General features: G+C 39.2%; 3 protein-coding genes across 5 annotated transcripts; 1 reads left to right on the top strand and 2 right to left on the bottom strand.

The window, feature by feature from the left end:
* Nucleotides 1-290: 290 nt before the first annotated feature.
* On the top strand, nucleotides 291-6,569 carry LOC128383871 (eukaryotic translation initiation factor 5A-1). 2 transcript variants are annotated; one of them, XM_053343462.1, is made up of 6 exons: nucleotides 291-706; nucleotides 2,565-2,733; nucleotides 2,904-3,008; nucleotides 4,642-4,773; nucleotides 5,072-5,143; nucleotides 6,196-6,569. In XM_053343462.1, exons 2-5 carry the CDS (start codon nucleotides 2,566-2,568, stop codon nucleotides 5,132-5,134), a joined length of 468 nt encoding a protein of 155 aa, XP_053199437.1. In that variant the 5' UTR covers nucleotides 291-706; nucleotide 2,565; the 3' UTR covers nucleotides 5,135-5,143; nucleotides 6,196-6,569. The 2 variants fall into 2 exon arrangements, with proteins under 2 accessions (XP_053199437.1, XP_053199436.1); XM_053343461.1 differs by having other exon boundaries at nucleotides 295-706; nucleotides 2,562-2,733.
* A 673-nt stretch (nucleotides 6,570-7,242) lies between these two features.
* gps2 (G protein pathway suppressor 2) lies at nucleotides 7,243-11,975 on the bottom strand. Of its 2 annotated transcripts, none has more exons than XM_053343451.1 (11): nucleotides 11,834-11,975; nucleotides 11,328-11,445; nucleotides 10,002-10,111; nucleotides 9,790-9,905; nucleotides 9,612-9,691; nucleotides 9,409-9,488; nucleotides 9,112-9,283; nucleotides 8,800-8,883; nucleotides 8,633-8,709; nucleotides 8,400-8,495; nucleotides 7,243-8,069 (listed from the first exon to the last, which is right to left on the bottom strand). In XM_053343451.1, exons 2-11 carry the CDS (start codon nucleotides 11,419-11,421, stop codon nucleotides 7,977-7,979), a joined length of 1,002 nt encoding a protein of 333 aa, XP_053199426.1. In that variant the 5' UTR covers nucleotides 11,422-11,445; nucleotides 11,834-11,975; the 3' UTR covers nucleotides 7,243-7,976. The 2 variants fall into 2 exon arrangements, with proteins under 2 accessions (XP_053199426.1, XP_053199427.1); XM_053343452.1 differs by having other exon boundaries at nucleotides 9,793-9,905.
* Nucleotides 11,976-13,026: 1,051 nt separating this feature from the next.
* Nucleotides 13,027-16,100, bottom strand: gabarapa (GABA(A) receptor-associated protein a). Its single transcript, XM_053343463.1, has 4 exons — nucleotides 15,853-16,100; nucleotides 14,368-14,446; nucleotides 14,154-14,272; nucleotides 13,027-14,028 (listed from the first exon to the last, which is right to left on the bottom strand). The coding sequence occupies exons 1-4, from the start codon at nucleotides 15,940-15,942 to the stop codon at nucleotides 13,948-13,950; spliced, it is 369 nt and encodes a 122-aa protein (XP_053199438.1). The 5' UTR covers nucleotides 15,943-16,100; the 3' UTR covers nucleotides 13,027-13,947.
* Nucleotides 16,101-17,703: the final 1,603 nt, after the last annotated feature.

Raw genomic sequence — 17,703 nt, 5'->3', positions numbered from 1 at the left:
AAACTCCATCCTCTGATGAATGAAATGAGATTCTGTGGAAACCCCCAGAAAAGCTAGTAAGTGGTAATTGAGTTAGGCTGTATATTGAGACATATATTTTATGTAAAAGGATTTTACAGCTCTAAAAAATAAAATAAAATAAAAATAAAAGTAAAAAAGTGGGAGAACATAAAGAAAATAAGGATGAGAAAGTCTTCCTTGATCAAAAGCTTTACGGGGGTTTTACTGTGACAGCTCCAACAGGAAGAGGAGTGTGGTGGTGCTTCATGTTGTGACGGTGGTTAGGAGCTGGATGAGGGAGAGCCACAGAAGGTGGAGTGCAGGCTGCAGACATACAGACATACATACAGACACACAGACACACAGTACAGACACACACAGTGGGGTCCAGGTCTCTGCTTGACTGCTCACGGCTGTGCGCCTCCGAGGTGATCTGCGCTGTGGATTACCAAACAGGAGGAGACGAGTGGAGAGTGGGGACGACTGCAATGAAAGAGGAATAGAGAGGGATAGCTTTAAAAAAAAAAAAAAAAAAAAAAAAGATAGAGAGAGAGGGGGGGAGCAACATTGCAAACGAGCCAGCGAGCAGGAGACAGACCCCGGCTAGACGCACCAACACAGGGCGGTAAAAGAAAGAGGCGGAGGAGGAATTAAAGGGGAGAAAGGCTGATCAGTACCACCAGAGAGGAGAGCCATTATCAGCAGGGTAAGTCCCCTATCATAACATCTAATAGACGGGGCGTGTTTGCGCCTGAGCAGACGAGTTACCCTATGCACATGTCTGCCTCAGCTGTATTATGGTATATTCCCTTTAAACGCCCCCGATGAAGTAAAAACATCCGCCTGCTTGACAAGAGGAGCCGTTGGTTCACTTAACCAGCGCGTCTTTACGACCTCACCTCAAATAAATGGAAAACACCCCAAAACTCGCTCCATTGTTATAAGCTTGTGAATGTTTCTAGACTTGATTTGGCCGTCATGGAGACTTTTTTTTTCATGCTGTCACACATGTCACTCAGGCCACAACCTAACCAAACTTCACTATTTGGTCTCCTCAGTGCGCTACTGTGCGCCCTAGCCATTGCGAGTATTATTAGCTTAGTCATTACTGTAGAGCAGCGGGCCAAAAAATGCGATCAATCCAACACATATCTGCTCAACAGGGAGTTAATACAACCAGAGGCATTTAAAGCACAGCCTGCCTCAACACTGCAACGAGCTTTAACGCACTGGAGGTTGTCATTTCGCCTTCAATGTCTTCGTCAGGAGGGCTTGGGCCTGAGTGCAGTCAGTCAGTGCGCATGGACGAGCCGGGACAGCGTCCCGTCTTTTATGCGTTACCCGACGACGGGCCGTGGCACGTCCTGTGCGCACTAGGCCGCAGCCAACACTGCGGACATACTGTACAACACACTGTCCCTCAGCTGCGACTTTTCACCCCGACATTCAACATTTCATACCCAGGTGACACAGCGCGGTTAAATATAAGTCACGCCTGCTGGACGTTTGATTTATGGGTCATTAGCGCGGATTAGAGGCCTCGGTTTAACCCGGTGACCAGACTACATCCTAACAAAGCAGTAAAAGTCACAACTTATTTGTCAGGGATCTGTCTATCTTTTAAAACAATGTCAGATAGTTGTTAAAGTTTTTTGCAGCGAAGTGTCAGTTATATTGTACTCGTGGCAGACTGATCCACCAGCTCATCACTGATATATATTGGATGGTCAGGATTAAATCTCACTGTGCAGTTTTAAATGAGCATGTTTTAGGCACAGCATGTTCAAAAACAGCAGGTACATATTCAGTTCGATGTATAATATTAAATGTATGATAATATCATATTGGACTGAATTTATTTGGCTAGAAATAATCTGCAAGTTTTAATTGGTGCCATTAGACAACTCTCAGATTTCTCTCTCTTATCTTCCTCCGCTGATAGTTGCCAAATAATTACCAGTCTTCTCATTAAACATTGTGAAGTCTGATCTGACCTGAAAATTTAACTTTTTTGTGTGTGCGTGGGTGTTGGTGGTTTCATTGAAATATTTAAAGAATAAGCTCTCAGTGGGGAAAAAGTCATTAATGATGTGGATATTATAGATAAGCAGGTAGAGACTGATTGGGTATAAAATCTCAGTACTTTGTTTTGGCACAGAGTATGGAAAACTACAGAAAAGTACTGAGCTGTCATTAAATGCTGGCAGGTTTTCAGTCCTGTCATCTTGTTTACTTATTCTTTAATCAGATATTTCAAATTGTAATTTTTTCCATCTGAGACAAGTTTCTAAAAGGTTGAAGCAAGCCTCTTATTTCAGTTTGTGGATAGAAAACTTAATATTTGAGAAGATTGGTTTATTTTGTTTAATGGAGAAAACATTTTTTATGTTCTCCAATTGACACTAACAATGAAAAATGTAGAATGTCATACAAAACTATAATGAAGTTCAGAAGTCATTGAATAACATTAAAGACACATTCACTGTATATCATGATACTATAATAATGAGGTGTGTATTAATGTGTGTGTGTGTGTGTGCTGTGTGTGTGGACCTCCGCAGCAGCATGGCAGATGCAGAGCTGGACTTCCAGACGGGTGATGCAGGGGCATCCGCCACCTTCCCCATGCAGTGCTCGGCCCTGCGCAAGAACGGCTTCGTCGTGCTGAAAGGTCGACCCTGCAAGATAGTGGAGATGTCCACCTCCAAGACTGGCAAGCACGGTCACGCTAAGGTCAGTAATGGAGGGAAAAAGAAAAGAAAAAAAACACTAAATGGTGCACTGCCAGATGATGATGACTCTACAGCTGCATTGATTTAAATCAGTCAATTTAGTATTAGGATTCCAGAAAGCTCCATTAGAAGCCTGATTGTTCGTCCGCTGTGTGTTTTGTGCTTGTGCAGGTCCACTTGGTTGGTATTGACATCTTCTCTGGTAAGAAGTATGAGGATATCTGTCCCTCCACCCACAACATGGACGTCCCCAACATCAAGAGAATGGATTACCAGGTGAGACAGCCGCAGGACAGGAAAGGCCTCGACTGATGTTATCTTATTGAAATATCACTCGAGTGTTAAGTCATATTATGTGATATTATTCTGGTGATCCACACAGAAAACTGGGGCTCCATCCTGGATTGATCAGTGAATTTGTTCTCATGGTCTCCCTGCAGGGAATGAGTTATAACATTACAGTCGACTTTGATATGGCAGTAATATTCACAAATACGCTTTGGTCTTTGATAAATGCTAGATTTGGCTGCTGAGGGATAATTAGCAGCTGGATGGTAATTAGAAGAAGCCTTATGATTATTAGTCAGCTAAGAATCTCTTTAGTGAAAAAAGGCCCCAAGGAAACTGAGCTTTGCAGACATCAAGAAAGAAAAGAGAAGCAAAAAAAAGTATACAGTAAATCTGGTGCTTCTAGTCAGGGGAGGGGGAAAGGCTGGTTCATCGAGAAGTATAACTGTTGGCATTACTCAGCTTTAGTCGGAGCTTGATTTACTGTGAAGCAGGGTGGTGGGGCACATGAAGAAACCATATTTAATAAAAAATTAAATTTTTGTCAAAGTGATCATTGTGCAGTCACGCAGCTCGCAGCGCTAATCAATTCGAAACGTTTCTTCATATGGTGCATTCACGTGCTCGTTAAAAGGCAGTAAGAACATGGATATATTAAGAGCTAGGACAAGCACGTCTTCAGCCCTAGCAACCAGGAAAGCCAATATTTGAAATATCAAAAGAAGACAGACACTCATACAGTTAACATACTTTTAATTACTTACAGCTGATAAGATCTGTTTGTGATGGTGAAATTAAAGTGGAGAATTGACAGCTGAAAGTCAAAAATGACAAAGCCTATGATATAAACACTTTTAAAAAAATGTGAAGATGATGACATATATTATAATTGAATATTTTTTCTATTAAAAAGTAGTTAGTTGTTAATTTTGAGGTATGATGAGCCAGCCTTTAAATCTACATTGATGTGAGTTCAATTTATGTCACTTTTCCTTTCATCACCTTTGAATGAACATACTGTATCTCCAATATGCTCATCTCAACTCATCATGTAATCTATATCTAGATACTTCAGAGGAAATACACTGCTTTCTCTCCTTTTGACTCTTATTCACAGAGTGGCTTGAAAAATCTGCTACTTTTCCAAAGAGGCTACAGAGCTCTAACACTACTTATCACACTAGTGGGATTAAAACAGTGCCAACAAACCGCAAAGTGTTGTTTATCACACACACAACATAATATGCATCCATGGGTGTCTGCTCATGGGTGATAAAAATGTTGTTTAAAAATGTTATTCCTGCAGTGTAATATCATGCAACATTGATTTTTTTAAGTATATCAGTGGGAATAGTTCTTAATGAAACTAGAGGGAAATAACTTCAGTGGTGTTTGCAATGGAGGTCATTGAAGCTGAAATGTTTGTCCATGAAATTAAGTTTATGCAAGTATGAATTTCACATAAACACTATATATGCTTAGTTATATATATGAATGAGGAAATGAAGAGGACAAAAAGGAAAAAGCTATATTTGATTAATCCCCTTATTTCCTTTTTCCCTTTCCCCCTTCATCACCTCTCCTCCCTCCTCCCTCCTCCCTCCTCTTTATGCTCTCCCAGCTGATTGGGATCACGGATGGCTACCTGTCCCTGCTTCAGGACAGCGGGGAGGTGAGAGAGGATCTGAAGATCCCAGAGGGAGACCTGGGCAAAGAGATAGAGAGCAAGCATGACGCCGGAGAGGAAATCCTGGTCAGTATTCAGTACTGCACTATATATTTTTTTTTGTTAATGCTCTGAAACACAAGCATCAGTCATCGACCTCTCCTGAAACTCAGCGCGGTGACGTTAAACATAGTTGGAGTATTTATGCTGACATGTTTTACAAGTGTATTTGTATCTAATTGGGAAGAAAGTACATTAATCTGGTAGCTTGAGACCCTTGAAACCAAATCCAGCTTTGAATAGAAAATATATTATCTAAATCAAACACACACACACACACACACACACACATACTAATAAATCTGCCTCGTTTTCAACTCCTCAGATCACTGTTCTAAATGCAATGGAGGAAGAAGCTGCGATCGGCATCAAAGCCTTGGGTAAATAAGCCACCGCAGGTAAATAAAGAGCCACAGCTGTATCGACACACAGCTGTCCTCTCACTCACCCCACCCATCCCCTCTCTCTCTCTAACCACCGCCTGACCCAAGCCTGCCTGAGGAGGAGCGTGTGTGCGTGTCCTGTAAAAAAAAAAAAATATATATATATATGTGTGTGTGTGTGTTTGGGTGATACACCACAGCCACCAGCATGTGCCACACCAGTGCAGCGTGAGTGAGTAAGTGTGTGTGTGTGTGCGTGAGATGTCATGTACAGTTCATCTGTGGAGCAAAGGGGGAGGCAACTCCAGTCAAGAAACTTTAAAGCCACTTTAAAAAGTATATTTCCAATTATGCATTTCCACTATACTGGAAATAGTTCCTCCATATTATTGCGTTGCATAATTAATTTTTTTGTATATATTTGTTTGAACTGGACATATGGATAACGAGCGGGATGTTTTATAATTGAGGAAATGTTTCAAAATTGGAAGCTTGTATGAAGTGAAGGTTACTGGTTACTTGCCTGCCCCTTAATTTGGATTCATGTTAACACTATAATGAGCATGTGTATCATTCTTTTTTTTTAAATGTAGCAATATTAATGAGAGCTGTTGTATTTTGGAGCAATGTTGTATTTTGGAGCAATGTTGTATTTTATTTTATTATTTTTTTTGTTGTTGTTGTTTCCTGTGGGCAGCACTTCATTTTACAGCCTGATCTGATAATGTAATGCTTGAACGAGTGAGCTAATCGCTTCCTGTATTTCCTGCTACTGCTCGTAGCGTCATTGTAACTGTTTATAACTGTCACGTGTCACTTTCTCACCTGCGGACTGTGAGGCTGTAGAATAAAGGGTCCACTAAAAAGAAAAAAAAAAAAGATGTTCAAAGCTGTCAGTTGTGCAACGTTTCCTCCGCAGAGGCCAATTAAACACTAATTGTAACATTAAAATATTCCTTTATTTTTTTTTTTCCTTCATTTTCCTTTCTCTGGTTTCTGACTCTTCTTCCCTTCTTCTTCCTCCTCCTCCTCCTCCTCTTTTTCCTTCCCCTTGCAATTCTGTTTCAGGGGCAAAACGAGATGCACTGGACCTGGGGGGAAAAGGAGGGGATGTTGCCTCGTCAATGCTATCCTCCCTCTTTTTTTCTTTCTTTATTGTCTTTTCTTCGTCATACTCGCTCTCCCTCACTCTGTTTTCTAACCCTGTTTCGGGTTTAATTAGAGAAGAACTTCAATAATTGGAAAAGTCAAACTATAAAAAAAAAACTGTACATGCACACTTACTGTAATAATAACAACACATCTAAGTCCAGGTGTAAAAAAAAAGAAGAAAAATAGGTCAGACGATTAAGAGGAAGGTCTGTCACTAATGATTGAGTAGGTTTAACCACCTGCCATTAGGGGAAAGTTGGCGATTATGTCACAAAAGTTATTTTTTTTGTTGTTGTTTTTTTTAAAAAATACGTTCCCGTTTTACGAAGGGCTTCAACTCTAGATCTGCATTGTTCTGTTGAGGCTTGTTCAGTGTGTGTGTGTGCCATCCAGGATCGGTACTGAATACAAGACTAGATTTTGTCTCTTCTGTATGGCACTTTTTCTCTCTCTTGGTGATTCAAATCTGAACGAGCCTCCTCTGTTGTCATTTTATTTACTGGAACATTTATCACCTGAAACTTGTCTATTAAACTAAAAAGGTTACGGACATGGTGCACCAAGGTTTGGTTTCTTTTTGTCTCGAGGCTTTAAAAAGTATATATATATACCTTTTTTCTTTTTTTTTCTTTTTTTTTAACTGTGTCAAAGAGAAACAAAACCCTGCTTCAAGAACATACAAATTCTCATTCAACCAAACCTCCATTATTTAACTTCATTCACTGCTTTTGAAAGTCCTTGGCAGAGACCTTCAGCCCGGGCTTTCACACTGAGCTGTTTGGAGAAAAAAAAAACCCCCACTGGATTACTGGAGTATTATTTGGAAGTACTCTTAGCAGACAAGTTGTGGCAGTTTGGTATCCTTACTTTGTGTTCATACAGCAAGTCCAAACTGTGCAGAATGTCTCCATGGCCAAAAATAATAAAGATGACAAAAAACAAACAAACAAACTCTTGGATGTGGCGTTTGCTTATCGTTTTTTTTTTTTATTACGCAACACAAAAGCTTTAAAAACAGCAGAGACTTGTACTGCTTTTTTTTTTTTGCTGCAGAGGATATAATGAAGAACATTGAAACTCCTCCATAGCTCCGTCAGAAAAAAAAAATGGTCATGTTAATTTAATTTGTGGTAATGTGATTCACCAGAAGTCAGCAACACATTGAAAATCGGGTCTTACAGTTAAGCCACAGTGTTTCAGCTGTAGTAGTGTTCATTTACTCCACATATACTAACCAAGTGTTGCTGTTCTTTTTGCTACTTTTTATCCCTCTTGGACAAAAAAAAAGCAACTTACACTGAACCCTAGACTGATGTGATTATGAATGCTGGTATACAAACAGTAGTCTCTGGTTCATGCTGTCTTTGCTTTATACAACATATTAACATTTCAAGTGCACATGAGCACCTCCAGAATGGCTTTACAGTGTAAGTAAAATAAGCTATTTTACAAATTCACATTGTTTGAAGTCACGTAGAAAAAAAGCTGGATGCTTACAGAATCGCACAAGTTTTAAAAAGACTGTTGATCACTTGAGAACAAAGTTAAAACAAAGCTTAAACGAGATACTGTACAAGAAATAAAAACACAAATCTTATTATGGCAGAACCCACCCTAATGAATTTTTTATCAGGGTTGAAGTTGTCGATCCATCTGCCGTCCGACTTGACGATGACGAAGGTGACTGGCCGAGAGTTACTTGCCGTGGTGGTAGAACCTCTGCCCGCTCTGAGAGTGAGGGAGGAAGCCGTGGCGTGGAGCACCCTGCGGAGAGCTCTGGAACGGGGCCTGGTGACAGAAACAGACGACAAACATGACACACGAGGCGGCAGATCTTTGAAGCATTTTTAACAGTTTCCCTGGTAAACAGTGTACATCAAGAACATGAACACATGGTGGCAGTATGGGACATATGAGTGAGTGGAGGTATAAGGATTGGGAGCGTAATTTTTAAGCAATAATTGAGGTCACAACATTAGCCACCATAAACGCTGCACTCACTGCTATCACTGAGTCAGGCTTTAGAGAATTTATTCTTCAATTAAACCAACTGAGCTGAGTTCAATGTCCCAGAATCAGAGAAGTGATGAAGAGCTCTGTGTATTTTAGAGGGTTCACCTTTGCTGTGGGGATCTGGACCGCCATCGATGGTGTTGGCAGCAGGCCTGTAGCAGAAGGGTGCATGGCTGAAGGGTGCATGGGTCTCAAAGCTCCCTGGGAGAACAACGAGATACAGCACAACATATTGGTTATTGCATATGCTGGGAATGACAGGGAAGGTGAATTAAACTTTTACTGTTGTCATGTTAGGTTTACTATTTTAAATTAGTGCATCTAAAGTTTGTTCTTACTGCATCAGTAAAGCCTGACTGTTGGTTGGCGTGTTCCAGCTGCTTCTGGAGGGGTATACCAGCTCCAGCCATGTATCCTGCATGAGATATAAAACTTACATCAACTACAGAGCCTACGTTAAGTTATTTTAAAATGACTGTGTAATATAAAAAAGGGGAGAACTGACCAGGCTGAGAGGTGAAGTGACTGTGCACAGAGTAGCCAGCCTGCTGGTGGGGAAGATACTGCATGGCCTGAAACGCAGACGCACCTGAGAGGGGAGAGAGGTGCAGAGTAGGTAAGTGTAGAAGTAGCTTTATTGTAATTATATTGAGGGTCAGACAACAATATAACAAAATTTAGATAGCACTCACTAAGGCATAAAAACATTTGAGACAATTAAAAACCATTTAAATACATAAATAAAATTATACGGGCAATTCCTGAGCTTGGTGATCCATAAAATTATACTGCAGATGTTGAACCAGATGTGCTGTACCTCTGATCTGGGAGCTGCTTGCAAAACTGACTGGTACAGATGGTCCAGGAGCGTAGGTGGAGGGATGCTGAGCTTGGGCCACTCCATATGGCTCATGGACCCCCTGACTCCCACTGAACTGCCCGTGCTCTGCTGAGCCTGAGCTGAATCCCGGCGTCTGATAGTGACGTCCCTAAAAGTGGAGGAAGGGGTGTGAACGTTACTGGCTCTTAAACATCTCTGTTTCCAGAAAATATGTACTCATGTGCTTCTTCTTCTGCAGACAGATGAGAAAGAATTCAACACCCATATACTCACTGGAATCACATTAGGTGGGAACAGCTGTTTGGTTCGTTCTCCTAGCAGCGGACCGGGTCGATTGTGACCGACTGGACTCCCTGAGAGAGACAGAGACGATAAAAAAGGATCAGCTGACTGATAATAATGAGGTCAAAAGTAGACTGGTGATTTCTCTGCATGAGATATAACCTGAGAAATGATTGCAGGCACCCGAAACTGACCTTGAATGCTGAGGAGGTGCTGTCCTGTGTGCATCTGCAGACCGGGCTGGTAGCTGGCTGACGTCAGTGTTGTGATGTCACTAGAGGACAGCAGGTAGAGGAGGTGATTAACGCAGACATCCTTACACAAAGTTAACTTTTAACTTCATTTAAAAAAAAAAAGCCCTGTTGTCCTTACTACCTCTGCTCCTTTCTCCGTCTCTTTTCCTCTTCGTGCAGTACTTTTTTAAGTTGTAAAAACAGCTGGTGTTTCTCTTCTTGGAGTCCCTGAAGCTTCTCCCCCATCTTCATTACCTGAAGTTTAGATTTGGGTTGAGACAGTAAGAAAACTTTGCTGCAAACATCAGACTCTTGGGCAGTTTGTGTCTGTTTTTTAAATAATTTTCGAACCTGTTCTTTGGTTTCTTCCAATGACATCCTCTCCTCTATTTCTTTTGTCCTCTTCCTCTCTTCCTCCTCCTTCATCTTCTGCTCCATCATTTTGTCCACCTCTTCCTCCTCTGAAAAATGATTTTAATGTTGTTTAATGACGGAAAACATTTTTAAAAAGAGACAACACAATATATAAATACTCCCTTTAAAGTCCTACCACTAAAGTAAAATAAATAATAGTAAAAGTGAACATACTCGTTCTTCAGAGCATTATTTTTCACTGAGTAAACGGTTCATCTACAAACATGTTAGCACAGTTCAGTTAATAAAGTATTGAACCAATCTAATTCTAATGTAATCCAGTAGAAACTCTGCTATGAAGCAGTATTCAGTTTTTAGTACATTATACTAATAGAGTTTATAATATTTGCCTCCATGTAGAAACAAATAAAAACACCTTTAAATATGTCATTACACTATACTGAAATCATTGTTTATGTTTTGTCCACCAATTCTAATTACCTGGCTGTCTGCATCATTGCACATCAATACAGCGTACAATACAACACATTATAATCATAGTATTTCTGTGGGGACAGAAGGAACTGCATATTTAGGAGAGTGATGCATAGAGTTTGGGGTATATGCTAGAGTTGGGAGGCAGATTACAGAGATTATATACTGTAGAGGGGAAAACATCAGTTCACAGTTTTACAAGTGTGTCCTACAACAGCAGTCAGGTGTCCATATGAACACTAAAAGAGGTTTACATTGCTGTAATCATTCCTCCTGTTTATACTAGCTATTAAAAGATCCCTTTCAAATGTGCTTTCAATGTAAGTGATAGGGGACAAAATGCACAGTGTGTCCACACAATCATTTTGAACAAAAAGGTATTTAAAAGTTGATGTGAAGCTTACATGAGGCGTCAGCAGTCTGCCTTAGTCAAATGGAGCAGATATCTGTCTAATTAAATCTATCTATAGGAATCCCTTTTTGTGTCTACTCAGATTGTGTGAACTGTTGTGGAAGTTTAGTAACAGAAAGAGAAACTTTGGTACTAAAACGACTGTAACACTGAAATATATCTAGTTAATTTGACTTATTAAGATGGCTGAAGTGTCACATTAGCTTCGGATGACGCTTTCATCCCATCATTTACAGTATATTGATAGTGAATTATGAATATGAACAGGAAGAATGATTATGGCAAGAAAAACGTGGCAATGTTAATTCTGGGCACCTGGCCGTTGCTTTAAGACAGACTTGTGCACTTCCAGCGTTTTTAATATACACACACACACACACACACACACACACACACACACACACACACACACACACCTTGTCTCTTGCGCTCCCTCTCCCTCATGATGTGCTTGTGGAGGGCTCTGGCCATCGCGTTGGACAGCTTGGGTCTCTCCAGCAGGGCGGGCATGGTGACAGGCAGTGGAGGGGCCAGCTGGTGTGGTTGGGTCGAAATGTCAAGTTTACAGTTGTGAGAGTTTGAACATCTGAGTTACATTTAACGGAGTCAAGAGAGGTCTCGGCGGTGAGTGTAGTCAGTAGAAATGCAGCTATCTGTTAGATAAAGGCCTAAGGTAACATTAGCTGCTACTCGGCTAAGTTATCATTGCTAACTCTTGCTGTCCTTAACTGATTGTGTATTGTAGTGTCACCTGTTAAATAGACACTAACTATTATAACATGGAGCTTAAACATGCAGAATGAGGAGTAATAATCTTGTTTACAGGGCAAACCGACTGTAGTTAGCTTGTCGCTTTAGCATCAACGTTACGCAGTTCATAGCATCTGTTTCTTTGATTTGATGAAATGCAATAAAAACTTACTTTTGTTGCTTTGTGGGTCGTTTAGTAAGAATTCAACCAACACGCGGCTTCTATTTGAGACGACTCAGCTTCGTCTGGAGCAGTTAAACAATTCAAAATCAAAACTTCTTCCTGCAGACATAAACAGACGGGAGACGTTTTTCTGCCCGGGTGATAATGTTGAACTTCCGGTGCCATGTGTTCATTCGAATTGCATTCTGGGTCTTGTAGTTTAACAATAAGCAGCAAAGTGGACAGTAAAAATAGAAGACCATCAATAGTAGTAATAAATAAATAAATAAATAAATAAATATAAATATATGTAGTAAAATAAAAATAACATTACGTACAAGAGTAATGGTAGGATAATAATAATAATATTGCACAGTCATGTACATTACAAAGTGCAGTATGTCACACTGTCCAGTTTGGGGTGTGGGTGACGTCTAGTGGGAGCAGTGCTGATTATACATATTATGACAGCTGCAGTAATGGAAGGACCTGCAATAACAGAGTTGTTCTCAGACTCTCCAAAGGTGGCCTCAATGCATATTGATATATAATTGCATAATACATACATAATCTGATCATTTTACTGGCTAAACATAACAGTCACATGGTAAAGGTGTAACAGACATCACTCTTTAAATTAATTCAAATTTAAAGCAAAGATGAGTAGGAAAAAAACTAAAATTCTTCACTAAATTGTCTCTTGAAAACACATTTACTGTTTATATTGCTTTTGATAATTTTTTATTCTTCAAGATTTATTTCTATCTTGCTGATTTTTTTCTATCTTTTGCCTAATTTCTTCATTTCAGTTATTGTTCCTTTGTTTTGTAAATTATTGTAGTAATTTAATATTGCTTAATAAAAGCTCTCATGTTTAGTCAAACCAGTTTCTCGGAAGAGATAAAAGATAAAAACAAGTGGCCTTGTTTGGACAAGTACATATGTAGGACAAGTACATATTATTTGAGCAGCCACAGTAGTTGATATGATAATGACAATAATGACATGTTATTCAAATACTGGATAGAAACTCACTATAAACACAAATGACTGGGACTTTGTAGCACTGATATGATATGTATCAGGTTGCAGTCCATACTAAAAATATACATTCAGGGTGAGGGGCCTTTCACAAGCACAATAATAAGGCATTCATTTCAGAAATGTACCTTAAGATATTCAATAAAGACAAAGAACAAATATAGCTTTTCATCACATTTTATCATGTATGGTCATGAGTAGAGAGAAAGAGCCAGTAATGCAGCTGTATACAGAGTTCAAATCTTTTTTTTCTTTAAAAAAAAAGGAGACAAAACTTAAAAAAAGAGAAAATTGCACTCAGCTTTACAATACCTTTAGAAATTAAGCCATCTAAAATTAACAATAATAACAACAATAATCATAGTAGCAGTCAACATAATAAGTCTTACCACTGAAAGCAGAGGATGATTGATTTAGTCTGAATTCTATGATACTCCTTTGTAAAAAGGTCAGATATGGGGCAGCACGCTTAATTCTCAGTCACTAACTTTAATGGCTGATGACTTTAATTTTTTTTAGGGAAAAAAACTGCTGCAAAACAGTTATCCTTTACTCTGCTAGAGACAAAGTAACCCGCCTTCAACTGGTGGATGTCATAAATGTCCTACACTAGAACTCAAAAACACACTTGTATCTTCTTGCAAGCCTTCAAAACTGAACAACCAATATTTTAACTTTTTTCTTCTTTTATCTTCATTATCAACGAAAGCCGGTTTGAATTCACATACAATGCTTCTTTTCCCCTTAACCCTGGAGTAACTATAATCACGGCCTAGTTCTAACATTGTTTAATCATTCTTTTTCAGTAAAGTATGATCAATGATGAAACTAGAAAAATAACTGGCCATGAGACCACTTAACCAAAGTCGCTATTGAAAAGAAAAGTGGAGGCAAATACAATTCAGACTGAAGAATAATAAAGACGTAAATGGACATGTTTACTCTGGGAACTCTAGGCTGCTGAGCTGGATTTTAATATTTAAATGAATGGTTGAGGTCTCAGAAAGGTGGGTAGTGGTTGGGGAGGGAGGGGGGGGGGAGAGGGAGGGAAGGAGGGAGGGAGAGAGGGGGTGGTTCTGGGATCAGATTTCCCTTTGGCTGTTCCCATACACACTCTCATCACTGTAGGCAATGTAGAGGAAAAAGTCCTCTTCATGATGCTCCTGAGAGAGAGAGTAAGACAAAAAAAAGATGTTAAAAGTGTAGAAGGAGGCTCATTTTGATCAAAACACAACAGGCTGATAGAGATTTAGTCTGAGGGCAATTAAGAGAGGTAGAAGAGTCTCACCTGGTACAACAGTCCCATGGTAGCTGAGGTGGGTGGAATGACGTTGTTTACAAAGAAGAAGAGCGCATCCTCGGCTCGCAAGTGGATTCTTTTCCGGATGAGGAAGTAAAACTGTCCCACTGAAAAAAAAGATTGAGGAAAATTCATATTTTTTTTTAGAGATTAGAGAATAAAATGTTTTTTCTGTTAAAAAAGTGTGTCTGTCTGTGTTTACCTGTCAGGTCAGAGGGGACAAGGTATTTCTTCTTGTCCAGATCTCCTATTCTGGCTTTGGGGGCTTTCTCCACAATTACCTGAACAAAAGAAGAACACAATCAGATGCAAAAACGTGTCCTGAGCAAATCTCGTACATTTTCCACTAAACAAAAGGCTGACTGTACTGAGTGAGTAATACTTGTAATAATGTTTCACCTTCCTCAGAAAAGGGATCTGAGAATGTGGTACATTTTCAGTCAAGCGAGGACAGACATACATTTAAATCCAGATGTTTTGGGTTTTTTTTTTTAAATCCCCGAGAATGTTGTTGTTAGTTAGTTAGAAAGAAACCAGCTATAATTATATTTTTACAATTTCTACATATGATTTCATACTGAAGATTGTAGGAAGGGCAAAAATGAGGATTTCTAAAATCCTACCTGCCCACAAATGAGCAGTGACACACTGTAGATCTTAAAAGATGAGCTGATGTTCAGAAAATCAGTCAGTAACCTTTTTTTTTTTGGTTGTTTTTGATATTTGAATAAATGTTTAATTAATTTTCTCAAGCAAAAAAAGTCCAAATCTGATGCAACTTCTCAAATATGTCTACTGGTTGTATTAGTCATTTATCTTTGTGTTTTAGGCTATCGGCTACACAAAACAACACACTTTAAAATGCTATATTGAGCTCTGTGAACCTGTGGATAAAACAACCTATAAATTAATGATTGATCAAATCATCTATAATTAATTTAAGTTAAACTGACAATGAAAAATGAGTATTTAAGTGTAGCCACGCGTGATATGAAGCTCAGTCTAATCATTAGATTATTAGACTGAGCTTCATATCACTGTGACTGATAACAGCTGTACAAAATGAAACAATGAAACTAAAGCGATATACAGACACGTCTAACTCGTTATACAGCCTAAAAAAACCTGAGCACGTTAATCTGCTGACAGTTACTGGTTTTTTGGGACTCTAAACAGTATACTTTGGTCAGTTTAAGAGGGTAAAACACCAAAGATCAAAATCCACCTAGAAGAGGCCGAGCGACGTAAACAAGCGTCCAGACTGTTTTGTTGACAACAACTATTTTAAGGTGCGCTGCTGTTAGCACATCGTTACACCCAGACACCTCTCCTTAATATTCACAGTGTCTGCCACAATAGTGTCCTTATAACCGACGCGGTGTTAAATTATTTAAGATCAAGGTCATTTTTCTACAGTAATGCGGTGTATATTACGGTAAAAGCTGAAATACGGAAGGATTACACGAAGCTAAATGAGGCTATCACTAGCTGGCCTGTTCAATGCGGCCGTCATTACCAATGATTAACCTTTAGCTCCGTTTGTTTAACAACGTGGCAGCCACGTAGAAACAAACATAAGCTTATTATTAGTATGTATAATTCAACAACGACATGGTATTTCGAAATTAAATGCGAACACCATCTGTCAAAAACAGCTAGCTACACTCCCAGAAGCTAAGCTACTTACTGGAACCCTGTCCGGATACTTCTTCCTTATTTTCTCGCCCTCGGACCGCCTTTTCTCAAAGGGATGCTCCTCTTTGTACTGAAACTTCATCGTAACAAAGAGATGACAGACAACAAGTCGTCGGTCACTCCAGGAGGGGGGTATAAGACAGCGGTAGGTTTGCTTCAGGAGGGACGTCTGACAACACACTAACACGACAGAAACAAAACGATGCTAGCTCGAGTTAGCTCACAGCTGTTTTCCTAGTGCGACGGCGGCGGAGGGATACAATAACAATATGACGTAGAGGGGAGAGTCTAGTCCGCAGGCTGTGCTTAAACACTATTAAAAACAATAAAAATTATCGTCTTTTATGAAGCCATAGTCACTTTATATTTAAGAGGTTTTTATTGGTTAATTTGTGGGATTATTTAAACGCGATGCTGGCGTGTTTTTGGGGACTATTTTATTTTGATCAACCTGCGCGCTTAGAGACGCAGGAGCAGGGCGGTGAGGAGGCATCTGTCCTTGTCATATGACCGAGGCCCAGCTCGATAGTTAGCAGCAAACAGGGAGGCAACTCAAAAGACATACGCTATGAAACTGTGTGAGGCTTAAATCTGTTCCTAAAGACATCCAGCAGAAGTGGGTGTTTTTAATATAGATGTATATTTACGATGTATCTATTCATTACCCGAGCACAGTGCTGAAGACTTAGCTTAAAGACTCAGTTAATGGGTTCAAGTTTCGTAATATCTTCGTGTTGCCACAACAGCACACAAATAATAACAACTGAAATCATTCTTCAACATTTTAGCCAGAATTAGGGATTTTCAAAAATCCCCAATGCTGTGTCATTGTTCAAGAACATCTTCAAGCTTCAATGCTGCTCTGTATCTGGAGCTGAAATATGCAAAATAATGTTATTTTCAGAATTATAGTAAATCCCTACTTTAATACTTCACCTTTTCACATAGTTAAATGAACCTGATAGAGGGCCTTATAGCATAAATTAGCAATTGGACCTTTTTTAATCCCTGTTTCTTCCACTCTCTTAACAGTTAGTAGTACTGCCTTTTGATAAAAACACTTAATTATGTAATATGTAGGCACAAGACTTAAATAATCAGTACAAACCAGTTGACAAGCAGTAACATTGGAGTTTTTAGGCCCCAATGATCCTGTCCAGTAGACAAGCCTTGTCCGTTTTTGGATTGTGACCCCAAAACAAAACAAAGCAAAATGTTTACGGACTAAATTAGATTCATTTTAAGAATAAATTCCATTTTCTAGACAAAAAAGCACCTTATTTATTTAGATCCATTATGAACCTCATAGTCCAACACAATGACGTAAAAAATATTTACAAATATGTTTCAAATGGAGTCTCAGTGCCAATATACTGAACTGAAAGGGGAATTGTTCTGTGCCATATGCATCATTCAAGAGTGATTTTTCTCATGTGAGTATTTTTGAAGTCCTGAAGACGTTAAATGATTCAGTATCTCACAAGACAAAAGATTAAAGGCTGAATTTGTGAAGCAGAAATACATTTTTCTGTAGTTTTGTCAATTTACAATTTAGTCACTATTCCCTAGCAACATACAATCAAGATTTTATTTCATAATAGTGACATGTTTTCTTACAAACTAAGCCTGAAGATGTATATTTAACTGGATTCCATTGATGTTTTTTCCTGGAGCACTCCAGGGAAAAGTTGATATCCTGCGTGTTGCGCAACGTGCCCGCAGTTCCATATCCGCTCATATGACAGCTCCACCTAAACTCCCCTCTATGCCTCATACTCACATGACTGTTTATTATGTCTAAGGTAACAATCAGATAGACTACGTAACAGCAAAATTCCATCCT

The sequence above is a fragment of the Scomber japonicus genome, chromosome 22 (genome assembly GCF_027409825.1).
Source record: "Scomber japonicus isolate fScoJap1 chromosome 22, fScoJap1.pri, whole genome shotgun sequence".
Taxonomy (NCBI): domain Eukaryota; kingdom Metazoa; phylum Chordata; class Actinopteri; order Scombriformes; family Scombridae; genus Scomber; species Scomber japonicus.
Note: the sequence above shows the minus strand (reverse complement) of the source record. Positions and strands in the feature narration are given on the sequence as shown.